This window comes from Solea solea, chromosome 11, assembly GCF_958295425.1.
Source record: "Solea solea chromosome 11, fSolSol10.1, whole genome shotgun sequence".
Lineage (NCBI taxonomy): Eukaryota > Metazoa > Chordata > Actinopteri > Pleuronectiformes > Soleidae > Solea > Solea solea.
The window spans coordinates 16,007,539-16,030,318 of record NC_081144.1 but is presented as its reverse complement, the minus strand read 5'-3'; the positions used below and the strand labels follow the sequence as shown (position 1 = coordinate 16,030,318).

The window sequence follows — 22,780 nt, the reverse complement described above, 5'->3', positions numbered from 1 at the left end:
AATTAAACAGTATGTTCTTATACTGTTTTTTCCTAGCCTGGTGGATTCACAGTAGAAGCTGTCAACAACAACAGTTCAATGGTGATGACAGGCATGCGGGTGCAAGTGGGCACTCAGGCCATTGAGAGGGCTCCTTCCTATGTGGAAGTTTTTGGTCGTACCATGCAGATAAACCTGACAAGAGCCCGATGGTTTGACTTTCCCTTCACCAGAGAGGAGGCCCTGCAGGCTGACAAGAAGCTGTCCATCTTCAGTAAGAGCGACCATGATAATGATATCTGGTTACTTTTTGACCATTTTTATGCACATCTATACATCCATTTTTGAAAATGTTAAAACTTTGTGTAATTACCAATGAATGATCTTAAAATACTATGAGTATTGTGTTTCATATCAGTTTAATTTTTTGCAATGAGCCGTTCTCTTGAACCTGGTCATGTGGAATTTGCTACAGGTGGTTTAAAAACCATCTACTAATGCTGATTCCTCTTCATTCTTTTTAAGTTGGAGCATCTGTTGACCCAGCTGGAGTCACCATGCTTGATTCAATCAAGATCTATGGTAAAACAAAGGAGCAGTTTGGCTGGCCAGAAGATCCACCGGAGGACTTCTCCTCTGCTTCAGTGAACAATGTCTGCAGTCCCAACCTCAACCAGGGCAATGGTGCCTCTGATGGAGACATAGCCACCCCCACTGCCAGTAGTGGCAGTGTACTAGAGAGGTATGGTCTTTACATTTTACAGATCTTTCCTTGACTTTTTATTGTTTGTCACGTTTAAACTACTCTCAGACTTACCAGTGAATGCATAAGATCTATATGGGTTTCTTAATGAGCAGTACTTTTTTAATAATCTGGGACTTTGTACGATTGGCAATTTCCTAATTGGTTTTCCAATAAGATATACTGTATGTATGGATGTTGAAATACAACCTACTCTTGATGAATCTTAACCCTTCATGGGTTCAGCTATGTAGCAGGAGTTGTTGTGCTCAGGCTTGAAATTTAACAACAGATGTCAGGTTCTGTTTATTGAGTATTTGGTGCATGGCTATTGTGACGTCATCTTTTCTTGCATGCCTCTCTTTCGTTCAACTGAGTCATTTAATTTCACTTGTTTCTTTCTGTGATCCTCACACTTTTTTGTCCTTTTTCTTTTGCTCCCAAAAATACAATAAAAGTTGTGAAACTGAGTCCTTATCAACCTTGGACCGGTTAGTAATTGCCTTTTCTCTGCTTGTTTGTATGGTTTTGTGCATGTGTGCTAGTTTGTGTGTCCATGCCTGCTGAGATTGTGAACATACCATGTACCATCGCCACTCTTGAAATATAACTCAAATACCTATATTTTCCTCCAATTTATCCATTGATTCTTGCATTTGATGTTGTTGTGGCATTTAGAATAGCACAGACAATTTAAGCTTTTTTTGTTTGGTTGATTTTAAAGGCAAAAGCTGTGTGAGATGTGAACGGTGTTAATGTTATTTCTTAATTTTAGGTTGGTGGTCAGCTCCCTTGAGGCTTTGGAAAGCTGTTTTGCAGTAGGTTCATCCGGTGAAAAGGTAAACCGATGCCAAATTCATTCTTTTTAAAATTTTGGGCATTTTTAAATGTAAATTTTAAGTCTTGTCTTCCATTTTTGACTGAAAGTCTTGTTGTTGACACTTCATAGGAGAAGAATAAGGGTGCAGCACTGGAGTTAGCCACTCTTCTCCTGTCTATGCCAACCCCTGCAGGTGTGCAGCAGCAGACTAAGGGACTTCTTGCTAGCCTGCACACCAGTCGAACTGCCTACCACAACCACAAGGTAAAAATCCCACATTTCAGACTAGGTCATGCAATTGTAGAGACCTACAACCACTCAGACTAATGATCTGGATGATGTATACAGAACGAAGGAAAAACGCTGTAGTTTTTGTAGGAGCGATGGCTATCTAGTAAAGTTTTGCCTGGGGGAAGCTCCATGGACCAAGTCGCAGAAAATGGAAGCAACAGCCAAATCGAAAGAGAGCTGATATAATATACAAATCTGCTAGACCACTTTGTCGGCATCGTGCTAAGCCAATCTCTAGCACGCCAAGGGTTTTTAATTGCTGGCAGACTTGTCTTGATTCACCCAAGCTAATGATTTGCATTACTTAAATATGGGAGGGCCAATTGTAGTATAGTGCCAGAGAAAATAAAAATTTATTTGATCTGATGAATAATGTGTATCTAACATTGCAGAAATCTTTGCTTGCTCATTATTTATCTACAGATAATCCTTGAATCCCAAAGATTAAACTCTTAGAACTGTATAAAAAATACACTAAAGTACTAATGTACTAGGTACTGGATGTGCTCATTCTCTTTATCATCCATGAATAACTAATACAACATTTGTGCCTCTCTTCATCAGGACCAGTCTTTGTTGAGTAATGCAGTACAATGCCTGAACAGCAGCAGTCGTGAGGGAAGAGAGCTTGACCCTGATGTTTTCCAGAGGCTTGTGATCACTGCCCGCTCCATTGCAATCATGAGAGCCAGCAACTTGGTGCATTTTACAGAAACAAAGGATACAGATGTGGATGGTCAAAACAGCAATTTTATCTCACAGCTGATGAATAACTTCTGGAAGCTTCATGCCCTCAAACCAAAGAACGCCTTTCTTGCTCCTGCTTGTCTGCCCGGTAATTGTCAGAGGCCAAGTTCTTAGTGTTTTGTGTTGGAGAGTCAAAAATGTGTAGACTGTTTCATGATAATGAACATGTTTTCCCTCTCGTCACACAAGGCCTCACTCATGTGGAAGCAACAGTAAATGCCTTGGTGGATATCATCCATGCATACTGCACTTGTGAACTGGATTACATCAACATTGCCTCCAAAATCTACATGCAGATGCTTCTATGCCCTGTAAATACCAAACTTATTTTTTGCTAGTATCATAGTTAACCTGAATGTTTTAATACTTTGTTTATTGAGATTTAAAAACACTTTCACTGATGACTAATAGGATCTCATTGAGGCTGCTTAGACAGATGACCGTCAACTAAACATTGTATTTTTCCTTTTAAATCAAATTCAGGACACATCTGTGAGCTTTGCTTGTAAGCAGGCGTTGATCAGAGTGCTTAGACCAAGAAACAAACGAAGACATGTGACTCTTCCATCTCCCCCACGCTCCAACACACCTATGGGTAGGTTTTCACATTGCTATTTGCAAAGCATCAGTGGATATTACAAGCTGTATTAAATGTTCTATGGAAGCTGATTTTGTGGAGTCAACATTTTTCACTTTTTATGGTTTGGTATTACAAGGTAATAGGACACATACATTTTGATAAAATGTATAGCACTTGCACCAATTGTGTAATAAAATTCTGTGTTGAGGCTTCTATGATCTGCATGGATTAAGTTCTGTTTAACTGTTTGAGCTGTCTTCTTTGCCAGGAGACAAGGATGATGATGACGATGATGATGCAGATGACAAAATGCAGTCATCAGTGCTGACTGGAGGAGATGAAGGTAGACATGAGAGTCAGGAACACAATGAAGTGGACCATGGTGACTTTGAGATGGTGGTGAGTAAAAAAGAGCTATTTTAGTCTGTGGGATGTGTTTGACGACTCCTGTATTGTTTGCACTGTGAAAGAATAGTTGATGTGATAGGAATTATCCTACATTTGGTCAGTGGTGAGGCAACAGTAGCATAACTGTCATGGTCATTTTAAACACTTTTCTGATGTTTTTCATGTATGAAATAGTTCATGTGGGGTGTAATTAACTAAATCACCCAGCAATGACAAATGGAACTAATGGAATTAATGATCCTTATCCTTGCTACACATTTAAAACTGAATATGTTAGTGTTAAATTCTCAAATATAAATCTTGAAAGTGTTGAGATGCATGTTGAAATAAACACTACACTTTTTTCTACCTCTTTAGTCTGAGTCCATGGTCCTAGAGACAGCAGAGAATGTCAATAATGGAAATCCATCTCCCTTGGAAGCTCTTCTTGCTGGAGCTGAGGGTTTCCCCCCAATGCTGGATATCCCCCCTGATGCAGATGATGAAACTATGGTGGAGCTTGCCATTGCTCTCAGCCTTCAGCAAGATCAACAAGGTAAGAGTACTGTATCCAGATGAGAAAACATAAATAAAAAATGATGCAACTATGTCAGTCTGTGAGTTCCAATTCATAAGCATACACAAATTAATACATTATAGTTATAAAGTAATAGTTTTGAATTTGTACAGCTGTGACTCTTGCCATATAACCTAAACCTTACAATTTCATGTTCCTCCCTGCACATTAACCATATATTGGTGTTTGTATGATATAGGATGCATAGGTGCAAACATTTCTACCAAAGGGAATCAACTCTTGGAGATCAACATGTTGGGTCAGCTCTTTTCCTTTTTGATCTTTTTAGGTAGCAGTAGCAGTGCCCTAGGTCTTCAGAGCCTTGGTCTTTCTGGCCAGGCTCCAAGCTCTTCTTCACTGGATGCTGGCACTCTCTCAGACACCACTGCATCAGGTAATATGACCACATTTATTATAGTATGCATTATGCAGTATTTTACCAGTAGTAGCACAGTGGCTAGTTAAAACATAATCATGACACATAGATTTAGGTGTAATTTTAACTTTAAAATGCAACAGTCTGAATGACCACTAATCATATTCCACCTTAACCGTATGACCTTAATTTCTTGTACTTGGTTCTCTCATAGCATTGGTTTTGTGTCTTACTGTGAGGAAATGCCCCTGTGTGACCTCATCAGAAGCACAAATGTAATTACTGCCAGCACTTATTGGCTGTCATGAGGGGGACTGGGATGACTGGGACTTGTTGCCACAGAAATGAGGAAGAGGGTGGGCTTGTTCTGAATGTGACGAGCATCAGCTAAAGAACTGTTGTCCACCCAAAAGTAGTGGGATGCTGTAATGACATTTTTGCTTCTGATGAGGTCACGCAGGGGGCTTTGCACAATAGTGAGACACTTATTCATGCTTATATTCTTAGTCTAGAATATAAATATATATATATATATATATATATATATATATATATATATATATAAAAATCATTTTCAATCTGTGACAGTTTTTCAAATAGCTTTAACATAGCTTTACTAACCGAGTTAATCTTCATAATGTCATGACATACTGTATGTCCACTATAGTTTTCTTATCTATCTTTTTAGGTGTTAGTGCATAAGTGTAAAATAAGATTATGTATCCTGGCCAGATGACGCTGTGTATTTGCTGTTACAGCTATTGCTATAATTTCAGCCCCCGCATCAGATGATGAGGGCAGCACAGCTGCTACTGACGGCTCCACACTGCGGACCTCCCCAGCAGAGCACGGAGGCAGTGTGGGCTCAGAGAGTGGAGGTTCTGCAATCGACTCTGTCGCGGGAGAGCACAGTGGTGGGTGATTTGAAGACAAACCATTACAACAAAGACAAACATATGAAATACTCACTCTTTTATTCCAGCCATATACTGATATTTTTTGGACGCAGATCTGAGATGATAACATTTTGTTAAACATTCTTTTTTTAAGCTGTTGATTTTGATTTAAATCTTAACAATCTTCATACAGTAATTATTTGTTTACGGATTATAGCTGGTGCCTTGTACACCCATCCTTTTAATCTTAATACTTCACCTATTTGACCACAGTTAGCCTATTTTCATCCATTTCTACATGTATGTGTACAGTATCGGGACGCAGCAGTGCATATGGTGACACAACAGTGGAGGGCCATCCTGCAGGTCCAGGCAGTGTGAGCTCCAGCACTGGGGCCATCAGTACCACCACAGCCCAGCAGGAAGGCGAAGGCTCAGAGGGAGAAGGAGAAAATGAGGGAGATATCCATATAAGCAACAGGTCAGACAACCCAAATTAGGTGTTAATATTTTTGAGGAAGGTTCAAGTTAAAATCTGTGGCAACAGTGTTTATTGTCAAGAGATTCTTTCTCTGCCATCCATTGGTATCATTGTGAACCACGAAAGAGCTTTACAATGTATTTGCTTTTGAACAGCAGTAAATGTTGTTGTATTTAACCCATTCGCTGAAGTAAATTTCCTTTTTTTTGCTCATTAGGCTACACATGGTTCGTCTTATGCTACTGGAGCGCTTGCTACAACAACTCTCTCAGCTCCACAATGTTGGTGGCGTCCAAGCCATTCCTTACATGCAAGTTATCCTTATGTTGACTTCCGACCTGGATGGCGAGGATGAAAAGGATAAAGGCGCCTTGGATGACCTGCTTGCACAGCTTATTGCTGAGCTTGACATGTACAAGAAGGTTAGCATAAATTTTATTAGCAATGAATCAGGCTTATTTTGTTGTGCTTTTACTACATCAATGTAATCCTTCTGGCAGGACGTGTCCATGAAGAACGAGCGTAGCGCCATCAATGAAGTTCACCTGGTCATCATGAGATTGCTCAGCGTCTTCATGTCTCGAACAAAATCTGGCTCAAAATCTTCCTCTGAGGTACATTCTTGTGTTTTCCTTAATCATTGTCTCTCATATTTTATTAAAGCTTATCATAATGACTTTGATATTAAGAATAGTGTCTCAATATTTCATGGAAATTTGAAATAACAATATTCATGACAATGTTAAAAGAAAATTAATTTAACAGTGTTTTATCAGAAATTGCAGGCAGCTGGATTTATTGAAGCAAAACAATGTTCACAGTTTTCCAATGAACAGATGACCTTCTAAATTAGTAGATATCTATTACCACCTAGTGGCAGCGGTAACAGACTTTGGTTGGTGGATTCATATGTTTTGCAGGTTGGTTTGGCTTTCAGCCATTCTTGTGCTGTAGTGGAAATGACACACTGGTGACCTCAAGTCAATACGTCAAGACAGAGTCATATTGTAATATAGCGGATGCTATCACATTTTTTTTTATCAAGTAAAAATGTGCCATTGTGAATGATAAGATATGGCACAGTCCTGATTGTAAAATATTATTTAAACTCAATAACTTAATGGTCAGTCAGATGTTTTGGACAGCCAGAATTGCACCTTTTAAGTCAGGTTATTTCTCAGTATACAGTTGCAGATTATATTAGGCGTACTTAATTGGACACAATTTGTGCAGCACAGCACTCGTTCATATTGATGAATTGACAGCTTTCCCTCTCTCTCCTCCAGTCATCATCCCTGATTTCCAATGCAACAGCGACTGCCTTGCTCAGTCTGGGTGCTATTGACTACTGTCTCAATGTGCTCAAGTCACTCCTGGAGTTCTGGAAAAGTCAACAGGGTGAAGAGGAGCCTGTGACTGCCAGCCAGCTCCTTCGTCCACACACAGCATCCTCTCCTCCAGACATGAGCCCTTTCTTTTTACGCCAATATGTCAAGGTGCTGTCTTTATTACTTCAGCTTGAAATCCGATTGTTCTCTGAGTTTTGTTGCTGTGAACTCACTTTGGTGTCCCTCCTATCAGGGACATGCCGCTGATGTGTTTGAAGCCTACTCCCAGCTGCTGACTGAAATGGTGCTGCGGCTCCCATATCAAATCAAGAAGATTGCTGACTCCAACCCTCGTATTCCACCTCCCGTGTTTGACCATTCCTGGTTTTACTATCTGTCAGAAGTAAGCAGTTATTATTGTCTACTTTTAGTGTCTGACTGACTAAAAGAAATGTACACAGTCTTAATTCTGTTTCTGCTTTCTCCTCAGTATCTGATGATCCAGCAGACTCCGTTTGTCAGGAGGCAAGTCAGAAAACTGTTGTTGTTTATTTGTGGCTCCAAGGAAAAATATCGTCAGCTGCGGGATCTGCACACTCTTGACTCACACATGCGCAGCATCAAGAAGCTTCTGGAAGAGCAGGGCATCTTCCTTCGGGCCGGTGTGGTTACAGCCACCTCTGGTTTAGCTCTACAGTATGACACACTCATTAATCTGGTGAGTGTCCTGTGAACGATGTCATTAAGATACACCTAATTGTCCTGTCATAGTGAGGTAGCATGTTTGACCCTTTATTACAGTCCACTGTTGTTTGGATTGAGATTTTATTAAATCAAGTGCTTGAATTTAACTTGTTTCTCTTGTTTAGATGGAACATCTAAAAGCATGTGCTGAAATTGCCACTCAGAGGACAATCAACTGGCAGAAGTTCTGCATGAAGGATGACTGTAAGTTCTTCCAGATTTTGTTGGCTTGAATTAAATACAACATTAAGGCCAATATTGTTCACTTTGTTTGTCTCTTATTCTCATCTCTCTCTCCAGCTGTGCTGTACTTCCTTCTCCAAGTCAGCTTCCTCGTGGATGAGGGAGTTTCTCCAGTACTGTTGCAGCTGCTCTCCTGTGCTCTGTGTGGCAGTAAGGTGCTGGCCAGCTCCTCTTCAACATTCTCTGGAGGCTCCAGTAGTGCAGGACAGACCGGAGCTTCTCAGTCCTCTCAGAGCAAGTCTTCCAGTAAAAAGAGCAAAAAAGAGGACAAGGAAAAAGACAAAGAGGGTGAGACGGCGCCATAGACTTCCTCTGACTTAGTTGCTTGGTTGATTGGTTTGTTGGCACACACTCAATGCTTGAAGAGACTCTAGTCTCACAGTGACCCTGAACAGGATAATTGATGGTTAAAATGATCAGTAGGTGCAAGTGTCTTGACTTTGTTTTATCTTTGTTTGCTGACCACAGGTGATGGGGTTGGCAGCCAGGAGGATCAGCTGTGTATGGGTCTGGTCAGTCAGCTTAACAAGTTTGCAGATAAGGAGACGCTGATTCAGTTTTTGCGCTGCTTCCTGCTAGAGTCCAACTCATCTGCTGTGCGCTGGCAAGCACACTGCTTGGCACTTCATATCTACAGGTACCATATAACACATTTCATAGACGGTTAAGGCTTACTCTGTCACACCACCTTTCTTCTCTCCCTCTCTCTCTTAGCCTGGTTTACTCATACTCTTACTATTAATGGTGATACAAAAAGTCATAGCGCATAAACCCATGAGCAGTGAAATTATTTTTGAGCAAAAATATTATTTAATCATAAGATAGTGAAATCAAAACTTTGGCCATTGGCTGACATCTGCATCTCTCTGCAGGAATTCCAATAAATCTCAGCAGGAGCTGCTGTTGGAATTGACTTGGGCCATCTGGCCTGAGCTCCCTGCTTATGGCCGGAAAGCTGCTCAATTTGTTGACCTGCTAGGATACTTCTCATTGAAAACTCCTCAGACTGAGAGAAAGGTTTGTAACTGTATGGTTTTTATAGATTTTGTTTAGCATCATGTTTTTTCAGACATTGGATTTAAAACATCTAGCATAGGAAGTATGTAACTTCATATTTACTTTTACATTTGATCAATGTGCATAGTTTAGTACCTGTACAAGAAACCTGTAGGTACAGTAAACTATATATTATATAGTTTTTGTACTTTGTTTGAAAATATAATTTGAGTGTCTTTTGTTGGATTTTTTGTTTTGGTTTGGCTTTAAATCTCTTTAATAAAGTTTCAGTTGTCATGATTAAATACATGATTAGTTGAACACAAGAATGTCCAGACATATTTAAACAGTCACATTGTATACTGTTGTGCACTTAATGTGCACATGTTCCTATTTTGGATGTATTTGAGTTTTTTTAGTAGATAAATGTTGTAAAAGTTATGTTCATACATACAGTATGTGAAATTGTACACATTTTTCCATTTCCTGCTCCAGCTGAGGGAATATTCACAAAAAGCTGTAGAAATCCTGAGGGCACAGAACCATATCCTGACAAATCACCCCAACTCCAACATCTACAAGTATGTCTACACAAACATCTTAAAGAATACAGTTTTAATTCATGTATGTGATGTACATAAATCAGATCTTTTGTGTTCTCTCCTGCAGCACTCTTTCAGGTTTAGTGGAGTTTGATGGCTTTTTCCTGGAGAGTGATCCCTGCCTGGTGTGCAACAATCCAGAAGTTCCCTTCTCGGTACGTGCAGATCATGACCTCATTCAGTGGAATGCAAGATGTTCATCTAGTTTTAGTGGAAGTTGCTGTATCATTGTGTGTCTGACAGGCTGAGGGTTTTTGTTTTTACATCAATACTATGTGGACAGAACACAGACAGGTCACTGAAAACTGACAAAGACCTATGTCTTGTCAGTATGTGTTGTTGTTTTCAAGTCTTGTAATGTGTTGCACATTTTTCTTCTAGAATATAAAGTTGTCATCCATCAAAGTGGACACCCGCTACACTACCACACAGCAGGTTGTCAAGCTCATTGGCAGTCACACCATCAGTAAAGTCACTGTGAAGATTGGTGACCTCAAACGCACCAAAATGGTTCGTACCATCAACCTCTACTACAACAACCGGACAGTACAGGCCATTGTGGAGCTGAAGAACAAGTAAGTCTCAACAAATATCTCCTGGTATTTCTCTCTAGTTGTGTGGTCATGTTGGTTGTTAAACTATTAAGATGCTAAGATTACTTCCGCACACTGGTTACACACTTGACTGGATGTTATTCAAACTTTTTGCTATGTATTTGTAGGCCTGCTCGTTGGCACAAAGCAAAGAAGGTTCAGCTGACACCTGGACAGACCGAGGTGAAGATCGACCTTCCCTTACCCATCGTTGCTTCCAACCTGATGATCGAGTTCTCTGACTTTTATGAGAACTACCAGGCCTCCACTGAAACCCTGCAGTGTCCCCGCTGCAGTGCCTCTGTGCCCGCTAACCCTGGTGTGTGTGGCAACTGTGGTGAGAATGTGTATCAGTGCCACAAGTGCAGGTGAGCAACAGAGGTGTTTGCTGTTCTGGAATTTTAATTGTAGACATTTTAGTTGATTTCCTCATAACATTGTGGTTGTGTCCTTATAGGTCAATCAACTACGATGAAAAAGACCCCTTCCTGTGCAACGCCTGTGGTTTCTGCAAATATGCCCGATTTGACTTCATGCTTTATGCTAAACCATGCTGTGCCGTGGATCCAATTGAAAATGAGGAAGACAGGAAAAAGGTAAGCAGTTACTTTTTGAGAAAGGAATTATTTTAAATTGTATGCATGTGTATGTGCACAGTGTTTTGTAATTCAGTGAAATAGTTTCCACTGAATGAGTTTTGATTCTCTTGCTCTTTCTGTGTCTTTAATCCTTTCTGTAGGCTGTGACCAACATTAACACCCTGCTGGACAAAGCTGACCGGGTCTATCACCAGCTGATGGGGCACAGGCCACAGTTGGAAAGTCTTCTGTCAAAAGTCAATGAGGCAGCACCAGAAAAGCCACAGGTCAGTCGTCACATGGAGGCCTTGAACAGTACATCTACTTTATGTATTAATTTTCTTATATCCGCAATAGTCATTCACTCCAGTTGGCATTTGGTAGTTTATCCACAGTAAAGAAAATGCATATTTAAAAGGCTTTAATAAGAGATGACCAACAATATTGGTAATACGCACTAGTAGTAAAAAAAATAATAATTTGTTTTGAAAGCCATGCTTTTATTTTATCATGTTGTAATATTTCCTCTTTTTCATGCGTCTTTTCCAGGATGACACCGGGGCAGGGGCTGGACTTGGAACATCCTCTGCTAATGTGAACAGATATATTCAGCAGTTGGCCCAAGAGTACAGTGGTGACTGCAAGACATCATTTGATGAACTTTCCAAGATTATACAGGTGAGAGAACAAAATATTTTCTGTTTTTCTCTTTTACCTGGTTGCTTTTGTTTTCTCTCCTGCTCACATTACATTCTGTCTTTTTTCTTTTTCTTTTTTTTAGAAAGTGCTTGCGTCTCGCAAAGAACTCCTGGAATATGATCTGCAGCAAAGAGAAGCTGCCACCAAATCATCCCGAAGCAGTAGCAGCCACCAGCCCACCTTCACTGCCAGTCAGTACCGTGCTCTGTCTGTGCTAGGCTGTGGCCACACGTCCTCTACCAAGTGCTATGGCTGTGCCTCAGCTGTCACAGGTCACTGTATCACACTGCTACGTGCACTGGCCACGAACCCAGCCCTCCGGCAGATCCTGGTGCTGCAGGGGCTCATCCGGGAGCTGTTTGAGTACAACCTGCGACGTGGTACAGCAGCCATGAGGGAGGAGGTGCGCCAGCTGATCTGTCTTCTCACCCGGTATGTCCCTCCCTCATATGTCAGGTCTTAGTTTTGGTATAGGAGTTGAGTATCTTCATTTATTTTACCTTTAACTCCTTCAGAGATCACCCAGAAGCAACCCAGCAGATGAATGACCTCATCATCGCCAAGGTGTCAGCAGCCCTCAAAGGTCACTGGGCCAATCCTGACCTGGTATGTCCTCTTCCTTGTCCTACTGATATGCTGAAGCAATTAATTTAAAGAAAAATTTAGATTCTCTGACTGTAAGAAGTATTGGCCTTTTTCTAGGAGTTATGTTTATCATAACAGCAAAGCCATTTTTATATGAATTATGATACCTTATCAACAGGTTAGCAATCTGCAGTATGAGATGCTCCTGCTGACGGACTCCATTTCCAAAGAGGGAGGATGCTGGGAGTTAAGGTTACGTTGTGGTAAGCTGCTTTCTTACCCCATCTCCGCTCTGAGTCTCTGGTTTGATTCCTAACCTGACAAATAATCTCTAACAATCTCTGTCATCTCTGAGTTTTAACTCGGCTGTCCCACAGCCTTCACTGATTTTGGGTTGTCCTTGCTGTTTTTCACAGTTATTGTATTTTTTTTATTTTTTTTTTTTTCACGTAGCTCTCAGTCTGTTCCTCATGTCGGTGAATATAAAGACGCCTGTTGTGGTGGAGAACATCACTCTCATGTGTCTGAGAATCCTGCAAAAGCTCATCAAGCCTCCAGCTCCCACTAGCAAGAAGAACAAGGTAATATTCCTAAACCCTGCAACACAATAACTGCTCTGTCATGCTTTGGTTTGTTGTTTTGGGATAGTTTTCATGCCAGGGGTTTGAGATTATCAATCCAACATCATGGTTTTTTTGGGTTTTTTTTAATACAACATCTCAGGAGATGTAATGGTTAAATATGCAGTCTCTGTCAGTTACCTTGTTTCATGGTCCCTAAAAAACATTGTGTTTTCTTTTGTTCAAAGGATGCTGCTGTTGAGTCCCTGACCACAGTCAGACCCTACAGTAATGAAATCCATGCCCAGGCCCAACTGTGGCTCAAGAAGGACCCCAAAGCTTCTTATGAGGCCTGGAAAAAGTGTCTTCTAGCACGATGTAAGTGCTGATTCGGAACAAATGTTTATTCATATATCATATTGTTTTGCATTGAAAGGATGGGTTTTTTATGTTGGATTTATGTCAATGTGAATAGGTCAGGATGCTGCGTCTAAACCTCAGGCCAAGGCTGATTTGCGTAAGCAGTATCTGTTGGAAAAGTATGTTTGGAAGTGGAAGCAGTTCATGAGGTCCAGAAAAGGTGACGGCCTTTTCCCTCGCCTGCTTAAACTGAGCCACAACAACTGGCTGCGGCAGGTAAATTAATGAAAATATTGTTTAAAATGCACAGTTGCTGCGATTTTGTTGGTGTTTGGCATATTATCATTAAATGACATGTGCTAACACTGTTAGAAATCAGCTGCATAGCCAATAACTGAGAAATAACTCACTAATCAAAGCACCAACCAGCAGAACACTTGTTAATTTGAACTGTATTGTTTTCAGGTACTTTTCACACCTGCCACTCAGGCAGCTAGACAGGCAGCTTGCACTATTGTGGAAGCCCTCACAACAATCCCCAGTCGCAAACAACAGGTCCTGGGTCTGCTCACCAGGTAAGAGTCTCAAACCAGTTTATCACATTGTGTGATATTAGGAATGGTAGACCATAACGTCTCCTCACTGCAAAAATAAACATGTTAACAAATATAGACTACGTGTTACTATTTGTTAACATGTATAAGTATACTGCTTAATATTGTATTAATTTGTTTATCGGAATAATCTTACTGGAATTGTAATACTTTTAAACTATTAAAATTGTCACAAAAAATAAGCTGTCAATAGGAAATGGAAAATCTGTGTATCAGCAGACACAGCTTACTTTTTCCCCGTGTCTTTCAGTTATCTGGATGAACTGAGTAATGCTGGAGAGTGTGCAGTGGAGTATCTGAGTTTGTACCAGAAGCTGATCAAACCAACACATTGGAAGGTGTACCTGGCTGCCCGTGGAGTCCTGCCCTTCATCGGTAGCCTGATCACCAAGGTAACAAGTTTTAAAAGAAATGTACAGAGCAGCTGTATAAGCCTGTTTGTTTACTCAAAGTATAATTTACAGTTTTGTTTTGAAGATACTCTCATGTATTCAATTACATGAGAAATTAATATTTTTATGCACTGTTTTGCTTATACTGATCAAACTATGCATAGTATTAGTATGTCAAATATTATACGACTGTAAAATTAAATCTTTTAATGCTCTCTTAAGGAAATCGCTAGTCTGCTTGCTCTGGAGGAAGCTACACTGAGCACTGACTTGCAGCAAGGCTACGCCCTCAAGAGTTTGACTGGTATGTTTCTTGTGTAGTGAGGGTTTCAGCATATACTAACACACCATGGTTAAGTCTCTTGCGAACATTCAAATGATTTGTGGGTTTGTGTCCCTACAGGTTTACTCTCTTCTTTTGTGGAGGTGGAGTCCATAAAGCGGCATTTTAAAAGTAAATTGGTCGGCACCGTTCTCAACGGTTACCTTTGCCTAAGGAAGCTGGTGGTGCAGCGCACAAAACTCATCGATGAGACTCAGGACATGCTGCTTGAGATGCTCGAGGACATGACGACAGGTCTGCACTCACTAGTGTTTTACACACACAAAATACCACAAATTGTTTTGTTAATGTTTTCAGACTTCTTACTGTAAAAGATGATTGTTGGTGATTTGGTGAGAAGGACCTTTTACCTTTGAGCTGTTGCCTTTATTTATTTTTTCTTCACCCCATTTCTACTACTCATGAATAACATGAAAAGCATAGCTTTTAAATCTACAATCCTTCATTGGTCACAAAATAAAATGGTCAGTTGCTAAGTTACACCAAATTCTGCATGTAGTACAGCAAATCCACCTCATTGACTCCATTTGTTCTTCTGTTGGAGAGATTGTGTTGTCCTGTGAATCCTTTCACAATAGTGAAATTAACCGATAGAGCCGTCACTTTTCTATCATTCCACCTTGGTGTGTGAATGACCTGACTTTATGGGGGCTCCACATTTTTAAGAGAGAGAATAAACATAAGCACACTGGTTGTTCTGGTTTCCAAGCTGGTAATTCAGCTCAGGTTGTCATGTATTTTATATTTCTCTTTAACATTTTGTATTGTACTTTTCACAGGTACTGAGTCTGAAACAAAAGCCTTCATGGCAGTGTGCATAGAGACTGCAAAGCGGTACAACCTGGATGATTACAGGACCCCTGTGTTCATTTTTGAGAGACTGTGCAGCATCATCTATCCTGTGAGTTACCTTGACCTTCATGTATTTCATTTAACTCATAAAACACAGCATAGCTGTAACATTGTCTTCAACTGAAATCTTTGTTTCATTGTCTGTGTCCAGGAGGAGAATGAGGTGACAGAGTTCTTTGTGACACTGGAAAAGGATCCTCAGCAGGAAGACTTCCTGCAGGGCCGCATGCCAGGAAACCCCTACAGCAGCAATGAGCCAGGCATTGGCCCTCTCATGAGAGACATAAAGAACAAGATCTGCCAAGATTGTGACCTGGTGGCACTTCTTGAAGATGACAGTGGCATGGAGGTAAAGTGACACTTTACTATTTTCATCCCCCATTGCACAAATGTCCCTCAGTTGTTTGGGTTTCAGTTGTTAAAGGTGACGATGCTGCTCTGTTCTCCTTAGCTTCTGGTAAATAACAAAATCATCAGCTTGGATCTGTCAGTGGCTGAGGTCTACAAAAAGGTTTGGTGCCCTACTAATGAGGTAAGAGTCACTTTGTCTTTAAAAAACATTTAACAGTACTCTGAAGAGCCGTGTAATAAGTAATGGATTCTGTGGCTTTTTTCTTAAGGGTGAGCCAATGAGAATCATCTATCGAATGAGAGGTCTGCTTGGAGATGCCACTGAAGAGTTTATAGAGTCACTGGACTCAACCACAGGTTTGATTTTCTATCAACTGACTTTATGTGCACAAGTTTGAACATTAACCTGTTTTAATGTAAGTGTATTTGTCCCAAATATTTTGCTTTTCACACTCTCCTTATCACATATTTAATTCTTGAAAAACTGGGGGAAAAAATTATACCTATTATCTGTTATGTATTATATTTGTCTTATCTTATTTTTTACCATGCAACAGATGAGGAAGAAGATGATGAGGAGGTGTACAAGATGGCAGGAGTCATGGCACAGTGTGGAGGACTGGAGTGTATGCTCAACCGACTGTCTGGAATCAAAGATTTCAAACAAGGAAGACATCTGCTCACTGTAAGCCCTTTACAGTTAGGCTGTTTCTTTCTCTTTTTGTATTCAAGATAAAAATTTGTTTTTGTGTTTTCAAATGTAAATTTGTGTTTATTATGGTATACCAGTTGTGCAGAAGCAGAGTTGCAACATTGACTAATATATTGACTTATATTGTATGCATTTCACTCACAGGTTTTGCTGAAGTTGTTCAGTTACTGTGTGAAAGTGAAGATCAACAGGCAGCAGCTGGTCAAACCAGAAATGAACACACTCAACGTCATGCTGGGAACTCTGAACCTAGTGAGTCTGACTGTGCAATGTCAATGTGGTTTGGTTCATGTGCAGAAGGGCAAAATAAGAATCAGTATTTCATATTTTTCACTTAAGGCTTTAGTCGCAGAACAGGAGAGTAAGGACAGTGGTGGAGCCTCCATCGCCGAACAAGTTCTGAGCATCATGGAAATCATTCTGGATGAAGCCAATGCAGAGATTTCAGAGGACAAGGTAAGAATGTGAAACACATTCAACCCTGTGAATTAAAAAAAAAAAGTGTAGGAACCAAAGATAGAAAAACTCTGTTCTTTTTATTGTCTGCTATAAATGGTCGTTGTCTTTTTGGTTCTTTCTCAGGGAAATTTGCTGCTGACAGGAGACAAAGATCAGCTGGTCATGTTATTAGACCAGATCAACACCCCATTTGTGCGCTCCAACCCCAGTGTGCTGCAGGGTCTGCTGCGCATCATCCCATATCTGTCTTTCGGCGAACTGGAGAAGATGAGGATCTTGGTAGAACGCTTCAAACCGTTTTGCACCTTTGACAAGTGAGTGCCACTCAACTTTCTTTTTCCACAAATAAGCAATTATTTGAATTTAAGTCATGACAGTTGATGATTTTACATCATAGAGAGTAAATCAAGTTTATGAAAACCTCTTTGTTTTTTAAGGTACGATGAGGAGCACAATGCAGATGACAAAGTGTTTCTGGATTGCTTCTGTAAAATTGCTGCTGGTATCAAAAATAATAGCAATGGCCATCAGTTGAAGGAACTTATTCTTCAAAAGGGAATCACACAGAATGCACTCGACTACATGAAGAAGCATATCCCAAATGCCAAAAAGTAGGTGTCTCAGAACTTTAATAGCAGACTCTCTCAAAAAACCTTTTGATATGATAAAATATTTGCACTTAATATTAGTGCCTAAAGTGTTTTTTTTTGCTGTTCTGAACTCTCTAGTCTAGATGCAGATGTCTGGAAGAGGTTCCTCTCCAGACCAGCTTTACCCTTCATTCTCAGATTGCTTCGTGGTTTGGCTACCCAGCATCCCCCCACACAGGTACTGTTATAGTTAATTAATAAAAAAACAATTTTATAGGCCTATACCCCAACCATGGAAGACTTAGGAATCGTTAGGCCCAGCTTTCAAAAATGGCTACAACATGTTTTTGTTGAACGACCCAGCCTGAGTGGAAGTCTTCTAATCTTCTGTCCAGGTGCTGATAGGCACAGATTCAATAACCAACTTGCACAAGCTGGAGCAGGTATCCAGTGACGAAGGTATCGGGACTCTGGCAGAGAACCTTCTGGAGGCCCTGAGGGAGCACAGCGACGTCAACCTGAAGATTGATGCAGCTCGAAGGGAGACCAGAGCTGAGAAGAAGCGTATGGCTATGGCCATGAGGCAAAAGGCCCTGGGAACACTGGGCATGACGGTACTGCTTCTTCTTTTATCCTGTTTTTATTATTATTATTGTTGTCTCCATTTTCTTTTTCTTTATCCTTCCAAACTGTTTCTATTTTCATCACCGTAACTCCGTTCCTTGTGAATTATTACTCGTGTTTTCCTTTCAGACCAATGAGAAGGGTCAGGTGGTGACTAAGACCTCACTGTTGAAGCAAATGGAAGAGCTGATTGAAGAGCCTGGATTAACCTGCTGCATCTGTAGAGAAGGTTACAAGTTTCAGGTATGGCACACATAACAGGTTATAAGTGAATCACATCATATAGCGTTAAACGGGTTGCATTAATATACTTGTGATTCTTTTTGCTATGTACCCGGTATGTAGATGATTTGAAAATCTTGTACCTTAAAGTGCTTTGTGAGGTTTTGAATTAACACTCTCGCCCTTTTCTCTGATCTCAGCCAACCAAAGTCTTGGGTATTTACACTTTCACAAAGCGCGTGTCATTGGAGGAATTTGAAAACAAGCCTCGCAAGCAGCAGGGCTACAGCACTGTGTCGCACTTTAACATAGTCCACTACGACTGCCATCTGGCTGCTGTCAGGTAACTGCCAACATTATCTCGTATCTGCCAATGTTCTGTGGCTTCACCTTTTTTAAGACGTGTAACTGAGCATTTTTTGTTTTTCTTTCCTCTTTGCTAGGTTGGCCCGGGGGCGAGAGGAGTGGGAAAGTGCTGCTCTACAGAACGCCAACACCAAGTGTAATGGGCTGCTTCCTGTTTGGGGGCCACATGTTCCAGAATCGGCCTTTGCTACATGTTTAGCAAGGTAAAGTCATGCGCCAGCACTCGCAGGACTGACATCTCACTTTGTAAAACACACAATGAATCATTTCTCTCTTTCCTCCCAGGCACAATACATATCTGCAGGAGTGCACAGGCCAGCGGGAGCCCACGTACCAACTCAACATCCATGACACCAAACTTCTGTTCCTCCGCTTTGCTACTGAACAATCGTTCAGCGTGGACACAGGAGGAGGAGGCCGAGAGAGCAACATCCACCTCATCCCCTACATCATCCACACTGTGCTCTATGTCCTTAATACGTATGTTCCGTTAACGCTCAAATTGCATCTGACAGGGTGAACTTTTCACCAGACATTCAGTCCATGTCAGTTTCTCGCTGTGTTTTTCTGCCCCCGTCTCACTTTCTTGTGCAAACTGTGTCACCGCAGTACAAGGGCTACATCTCGGGAAGAAAAGAACCTGCAGAGTTTCCAGGAGCAGGCATGTGAGAAGTGGGTGGAGGGCTCGTACGATGTTGAAGGACCACACTATTTCACAACGTTGGCCATGCACATCATGCCACCTGAACGCTGGAGGAGTTCACGCATTTACTTCCTACGAAGACTTCTGGTCACCGCACATGTCCGCAAGGTTTCTGCAGTCAGCACCAACAAGTACGCTTACCCACTTTTTCTCTCTTTCTGTGAATGATTCATGTGTGGGAATAGTAGCAACTTTGACAGCCCTGTTAAATCCCTTCAACTTATTTGAATGTGCTGCAACATGAAATGATCATTTTCTTCCATGGGTGAGGTGTTTTACCTGTGTTTTAGAACACGTCTTATGAAAATGTTGCTTTGTTTTAATCGGATCAGATTTAAAGGTTCACTGTGTGATATTTAGGAGGGTTTATTGGCACAAATTGAATATGATCCCCATAAATATGTTTGTATACGTGTATAATTTCCATAGCCTGAGAATAAGCTTTAATAATTGCTTTAAGGAGTTTGTCTCCATTAGAAGTTACTAATTCTACCACATTGGACCTTTTTAAAAAGAAGGCTTTTTGTTTTTCAAAGCTGTTTGTATGTCCTGTAAAAAGCCATTAAAACACCATGATATAAGTAACACCTCAGCTTACATTAGGCTTTCCCTGCTTAAATCTTTGAGGACAAGTTTATCATGTAACATTTTTGATATGTAAACATTGTTATTAGTATGTGTAGGCCACATACTAATTTATACTAGGATTTAATCAAAGGAAGTGATGAACAGAGGGAGTCTGTTACAGTCTGCAGTGTCACCATGAGATTTCAGGAATTCTTACTCACTGGATGTTTAAAACTATACAAACAGTTGTGTGCGCAATTATTTAGTTTTGATGGTTTATATGAAGTTAATCTGTCCCTTTTTTATTATCAGACTCGCAGACAAAGCACCAAAGGAATATGCAGTCTATCGCTCGCCTCTACTCTTCTGGGGCCTGGTGGATCTCGTCTATGACATGTTCATGGTAAGTGTGTGACGGATTACTCGTTATGTGCACTGATCAGAGAAATTCAATTCCAGTCATTAATGTTGCAGGGAAACGACAAAAAAACCATTCAAGTAAAAATGAAACGGTGACACATTTTGCTGTAGTGTTAATACTAAGTGGACTCACCTTTTCTTCTCTGCCGTTTGACCAAACAGAAAGTTCCCACCAGCAACACCGAGGGCGGTTGGTCCTTCTCACTGGCAGAATATGTCCGTCACAACGACATGCCCATCTACGAGGCCTCAGAGCGCGTGCTAAGAACCTTCCAGGATGAACTCATGCCTGCTGAGTCCTTGTCTGAGTTCTTTGATGTTGTAGGTCAGTAAACTCACTACAGGATCATTCTCACAATCAGTTTATTCTGGGAAATAAATTCACAGTTTTCTACTTATCTATTCATGAATATTGTGGTGTGAATGTTGAACATGAAACCTGATGTCACGTTTCTTTTCCAGGTCTCCTCTCTGAAATCGCAGACCCTAATCTCTTCCTGCAGGACTTGTTGAACTCTTTGCCCTGATGCAAACCTTAGCCCTCTCGCCCCCAACAAACGACAGACCCACAGATAATACCGGGACACCGACTGATGGAACACAAAGATTACTGTTTTTACACACTGACATACGCATAGTACACACCCGGTATACACCATGCTTCCGACTCACCTCCCATCCTAATACAACATCTTCAATTAAACTTTAAGCAGAATCATTATCTAGTCTTAAGAAAATCATCAATTTCCTCACAAAATCTCTGTAACGCTTAACACAGAAACGCGGCACTATTACAGGGGAAACGCACTAAAGCAGAGTTTTACATGTTGCGCCTCTGATTGCGAGCGATTCAGAGAAGAGTCGAGGATGTGATTCATATGCGGCGAGGACTGATCGTCACATTAGAAATGTGAAGTGTGTTTTTCTGCTTCATGACTGTTACTGCCAACAAACCTGAAGCTTCACCACATCACAGATTGTCACAGAATAGTTTAGATAGTTGAGGGGTGGAACTTGTGAATTCTCTTTTGCCGCACCATCTCCTGCTCCTAATATTGGGGTGCAATATCGAGATAACTAAAATGTTTTGGGATTTGACCCGCCACGTATTCAGATTGGTGTTTGATTTGTTTGGCTTAAGTTTTTTTTTTTTTGCCTTTTTTAAGGGCAGATGGTGTCAGTGTCACATTGTTTTGGGCAAAACTTGTCCCTCTTTCCAGATTTCGGTTCTAACTGGAATTAAGTGATGGACAAAGAAGAAAGGTTTTTTTTTTTATTTGGTGTGTGTGTGTTTTATCAACTATTGAAGCAAAATGAAAAAAAAAAGAGTGATTTTGTTTTATTTCTTTCCGTAAAGTTCTGCCTTGGTGACAAAGTAAATTTTGGACATGTAAAAGATTGCATCTGTTGCACAGAAATATCGGACCTGTCAAAATTAATAATAAAACACACCCTACATTATATCCTTAACACCTTTTTTCGTTGACTTATTGTTTTGTCGTTCATTTTCTCCTCTTTAGCAGCAGTTCCTGCACTCATTCATTCAGTGTTTGGTTTTCCGTAAAAAGACACTGGCAACACTCGTGGGTCAGTCCTTGCAACAGATTTCTGAAAAACCGGTGTTCTTGGACTCGAGAGTTGAATGCATGGTGTGGAGTTCACCCTCTTTCTTGTTGATTCGCCTTTTCCCGCTGCTACAGTGTTCCATTGTTGCTGAATGTCTGCTTTTTGAATTTACCGTATGCTTAATAAAGCCCTAATAATTCCACATCATAACCACAGTAACCTCTTCTGTTCTCCCTCATGTATACACATTCATTGTGTAAAACGTGGGTGGGTTCATTTTTGTTGTCTGTGCTGTGAAAATCTGGTTTAGTATTATTGGTAAACATAATACTATATACTGCCCGCATGTTTTATTGATGAGCATCTAATTGCTTTAAAATAAACACTTGTTTTAGATGTCACCATTTCAGACACACTGGACCTTAAAATAATAATAAAAAAAGACAATTCACCATGTCTGGACCATATACTGAGTCCAGTAAACATGCAAGTCAAAAAAGAGAAACACTAAAAATGCAATGGAAATCATTTTATCATATTATTTAAAATATAATTTATAATTTAAAAGATGGTGTGTAAATCCAAGAATTAGGGTCTCATTCTTTCACTTCATGTGTTGGACTAATTATTTAATCTTTAACTCTGTTATGAGGTCAAAGTATTTCCTCACTGACCTCCAGTCCTTTAGTTCAAAGGTCAGAGGTCAGAGCCCAGTCATGGAACTGGAGCAGAAACCTAAAGGTCTGTGGAGAATACGACTTTAATACAAACTCTCACCACTACTTTCTATAGTGACAAATGTGGAACGTAGAAAATGCACGTCATATGTTGAGGT

At 40.5% G+C, this 22,780-nt stretch overlaps 1 protein-coding gene across 11 annotated transcripts in view; it reads left to right on the top strand.

The window, feature by feature from the left end:
- Positions 1–21,849, top strand: part of ubr4 (ubiquitin protein ligase E3 component n-recognin 4) — a 45,569-nt gene extending 23,720 nt beyond the window's left edge. For 5 of the 11 annotated variants that reach the window (XM_058643605.1, XM_058643603.1, XM_058643599.1 and 2 more), the window contains 58 exons: positions 37–253; positions 505–721; positions 1,180–1,212; positions 1,497–1,560; positions 1,671–1,805; positions 2,397–2,667; positions 2,769–2,890; positions 3,063–3,174; positions 3,428–3,558; positions 3,925–4,102; positions 4,413–4,517; positions 5,258–5,413; positions 5,708–5,876; positions 6,094–6,298; positions 6,377–6,490; positions 7,163–7,372; positions 7,458–7,607; positions 7,695–7,922; positions 8,074–8,152; positions 8,249–8,479; positions 8,660–8,828; positions 9,064–9,208; positions 9,683–9,768; positions 9,857–9,944; positions 10,171–10,364; positions 10,511–10,750; positions 10,840–10,978; positions 11,122–11,247; positions 11,510–11,638; positions 11,742–12,091; positions 12,175–12,265; positions 12,423–12,507; positions 12,698–12,825; positions 13,053–13,182; positions 13,280–13,440; positions 13,630–13,739; positions 14,029–14,170; positions 14,393–14,474; positions 14,574–14,747; positions 15,293–15,414; positions 15,517–15,714; positions 15,817–15,897; positions 15,986–16,073; positions 16,274–16,401; positions 16,573–16,680; positions 16,768–16,884; positions 17,011–17,201; positions 17,325–17,498; positions 17,616–17,715; positions 17,873–18,091; positions 18,231–18,344; positions 18,524–18,666; positions 18,767–18,892; positions 18,975–19,169; positions 19,299–19,523; positions 20,272–20,362; positions 20,542–20,704; positions 20,842–21,849. In XM_058643605.1, the coding sequence (XP_058499588.1) occupies positions 37–253; positions 505–721; positions 1,180–1,212; positions 1,497–1,560; positions 1,671–1,805; positions 2,397–2,667; positions 2,769–2,890; positions 3,063–3,174; positions 3,428–3,558; positions 3,925–4,102; positions 4,413–4,517; positions 5,258–5,413; positions 5,708–5,876; positions 6,094–6,298; positions 6,377–6,490; positions 7,163–7,372; positions 7,458–7,607; positions 7,695–7,922; positions 8,074–8,152; positions 8,249–8,479; positions 8,660–8,828; positions 9,064–9,208; positions 9,683–9,768; positions 9,857–9,944; positions 10,171–10,364; positions 10,511–10,750; positions 10,840–10,978; positions 11,122–11,247; positions 11,510–11,638; positions 11,742–12,091; positions 12,175–12,265; positions 12,423–12,507; positions 12,698–12,825; positions 13,053–13,182; positions 13,280–13,440; positions 13,630–13,739; positions 14,029–14,170; positions 14,393–14,474; positions 14,574–14,747; positions 15,293–15,414; positions 15,517–15,714; positions 15,817–15,897; positions 15,986–16,073; positions 16,274–16,401; positions 16,573–16,680; positions 16,768–16,884; positions 17,011–17,201; positions 17,325–17,498; positions 17,616–17,715; positions 17,873–18,091; positions 18,231–18,344; positions 18,524–18,666; positions 18,767–18,892; positions 18,975–19,169; positions 19,299–19,523; positions 20,272–20,362; positions 20,542–20,704; positions 20,842–20,906 (8,544 nt within the window). In that variant the 3' untranslated portion in view covers positions 20,907–21,849. The remainder of the gene's footprint in view (positions 1–36; positions 254–504; positions 722–1,179; positions 1,213–1,496; positions 1,561–1,670; positions 1,806–2,396; positions 2,668–2,768; positions 2,891–3,062; positions 3,175–3,427; positions 3,559–3,924; positions 4,103–4,412; positions 4,518–5,257; positions 5,414–5,707; positions 5,877–6,093; positions 6,299–6,376; positions 6,491–7,162; positions 7,373–7,457; positions 7,608–7,694; positions 7,923–8,073; positions 8,153–8,248; positions 8,480–8,659; positions 8,829–9,063; positions 9,209–9,682; positions 9,769–9,856; positions 9,945–10,170; positions 10,365–10,510; positions 10,751–10,839; positions 10,979–11,121; positions 11,248–11,509; positions 11,639–11,741; positions 12,092–12,174; positions 12,266–12,422; positions 12,508–12,697; positions 12,826–13,052; positions 13,183–13,279; positions 13,441–13,629; positions 13,740–14,028; positions 14,171–14,392; positions 14,475–14,573; positions 14,748–15,292; positions 15,415–15,516; positions 15,715–15,816; positions 15,898–15,985; positions 16,074–16,273; positions 16,402–16,572; positions 16,681–16,767; positions 16,885–17,010; positions 17,202–17,324; positions 17,499–17,615; positions 17,716–17,872; positions 18,092–18,230; positions 18,345–18,523; positions 18,667–18,766; positions 18,893–18,974; positions 19,170–19,298; positions 19,524–20,271; positions 20,363–20,541; positions 20,705–20,841) is intronic. The other 6 variants (XM_058643607.1, XM_058643601.1, XM_058643600.1 and 3 more) reach the window with 3 other exon arrangements.
- Positions 21,850–22,780: the final 931 nt, after the last annotated feature.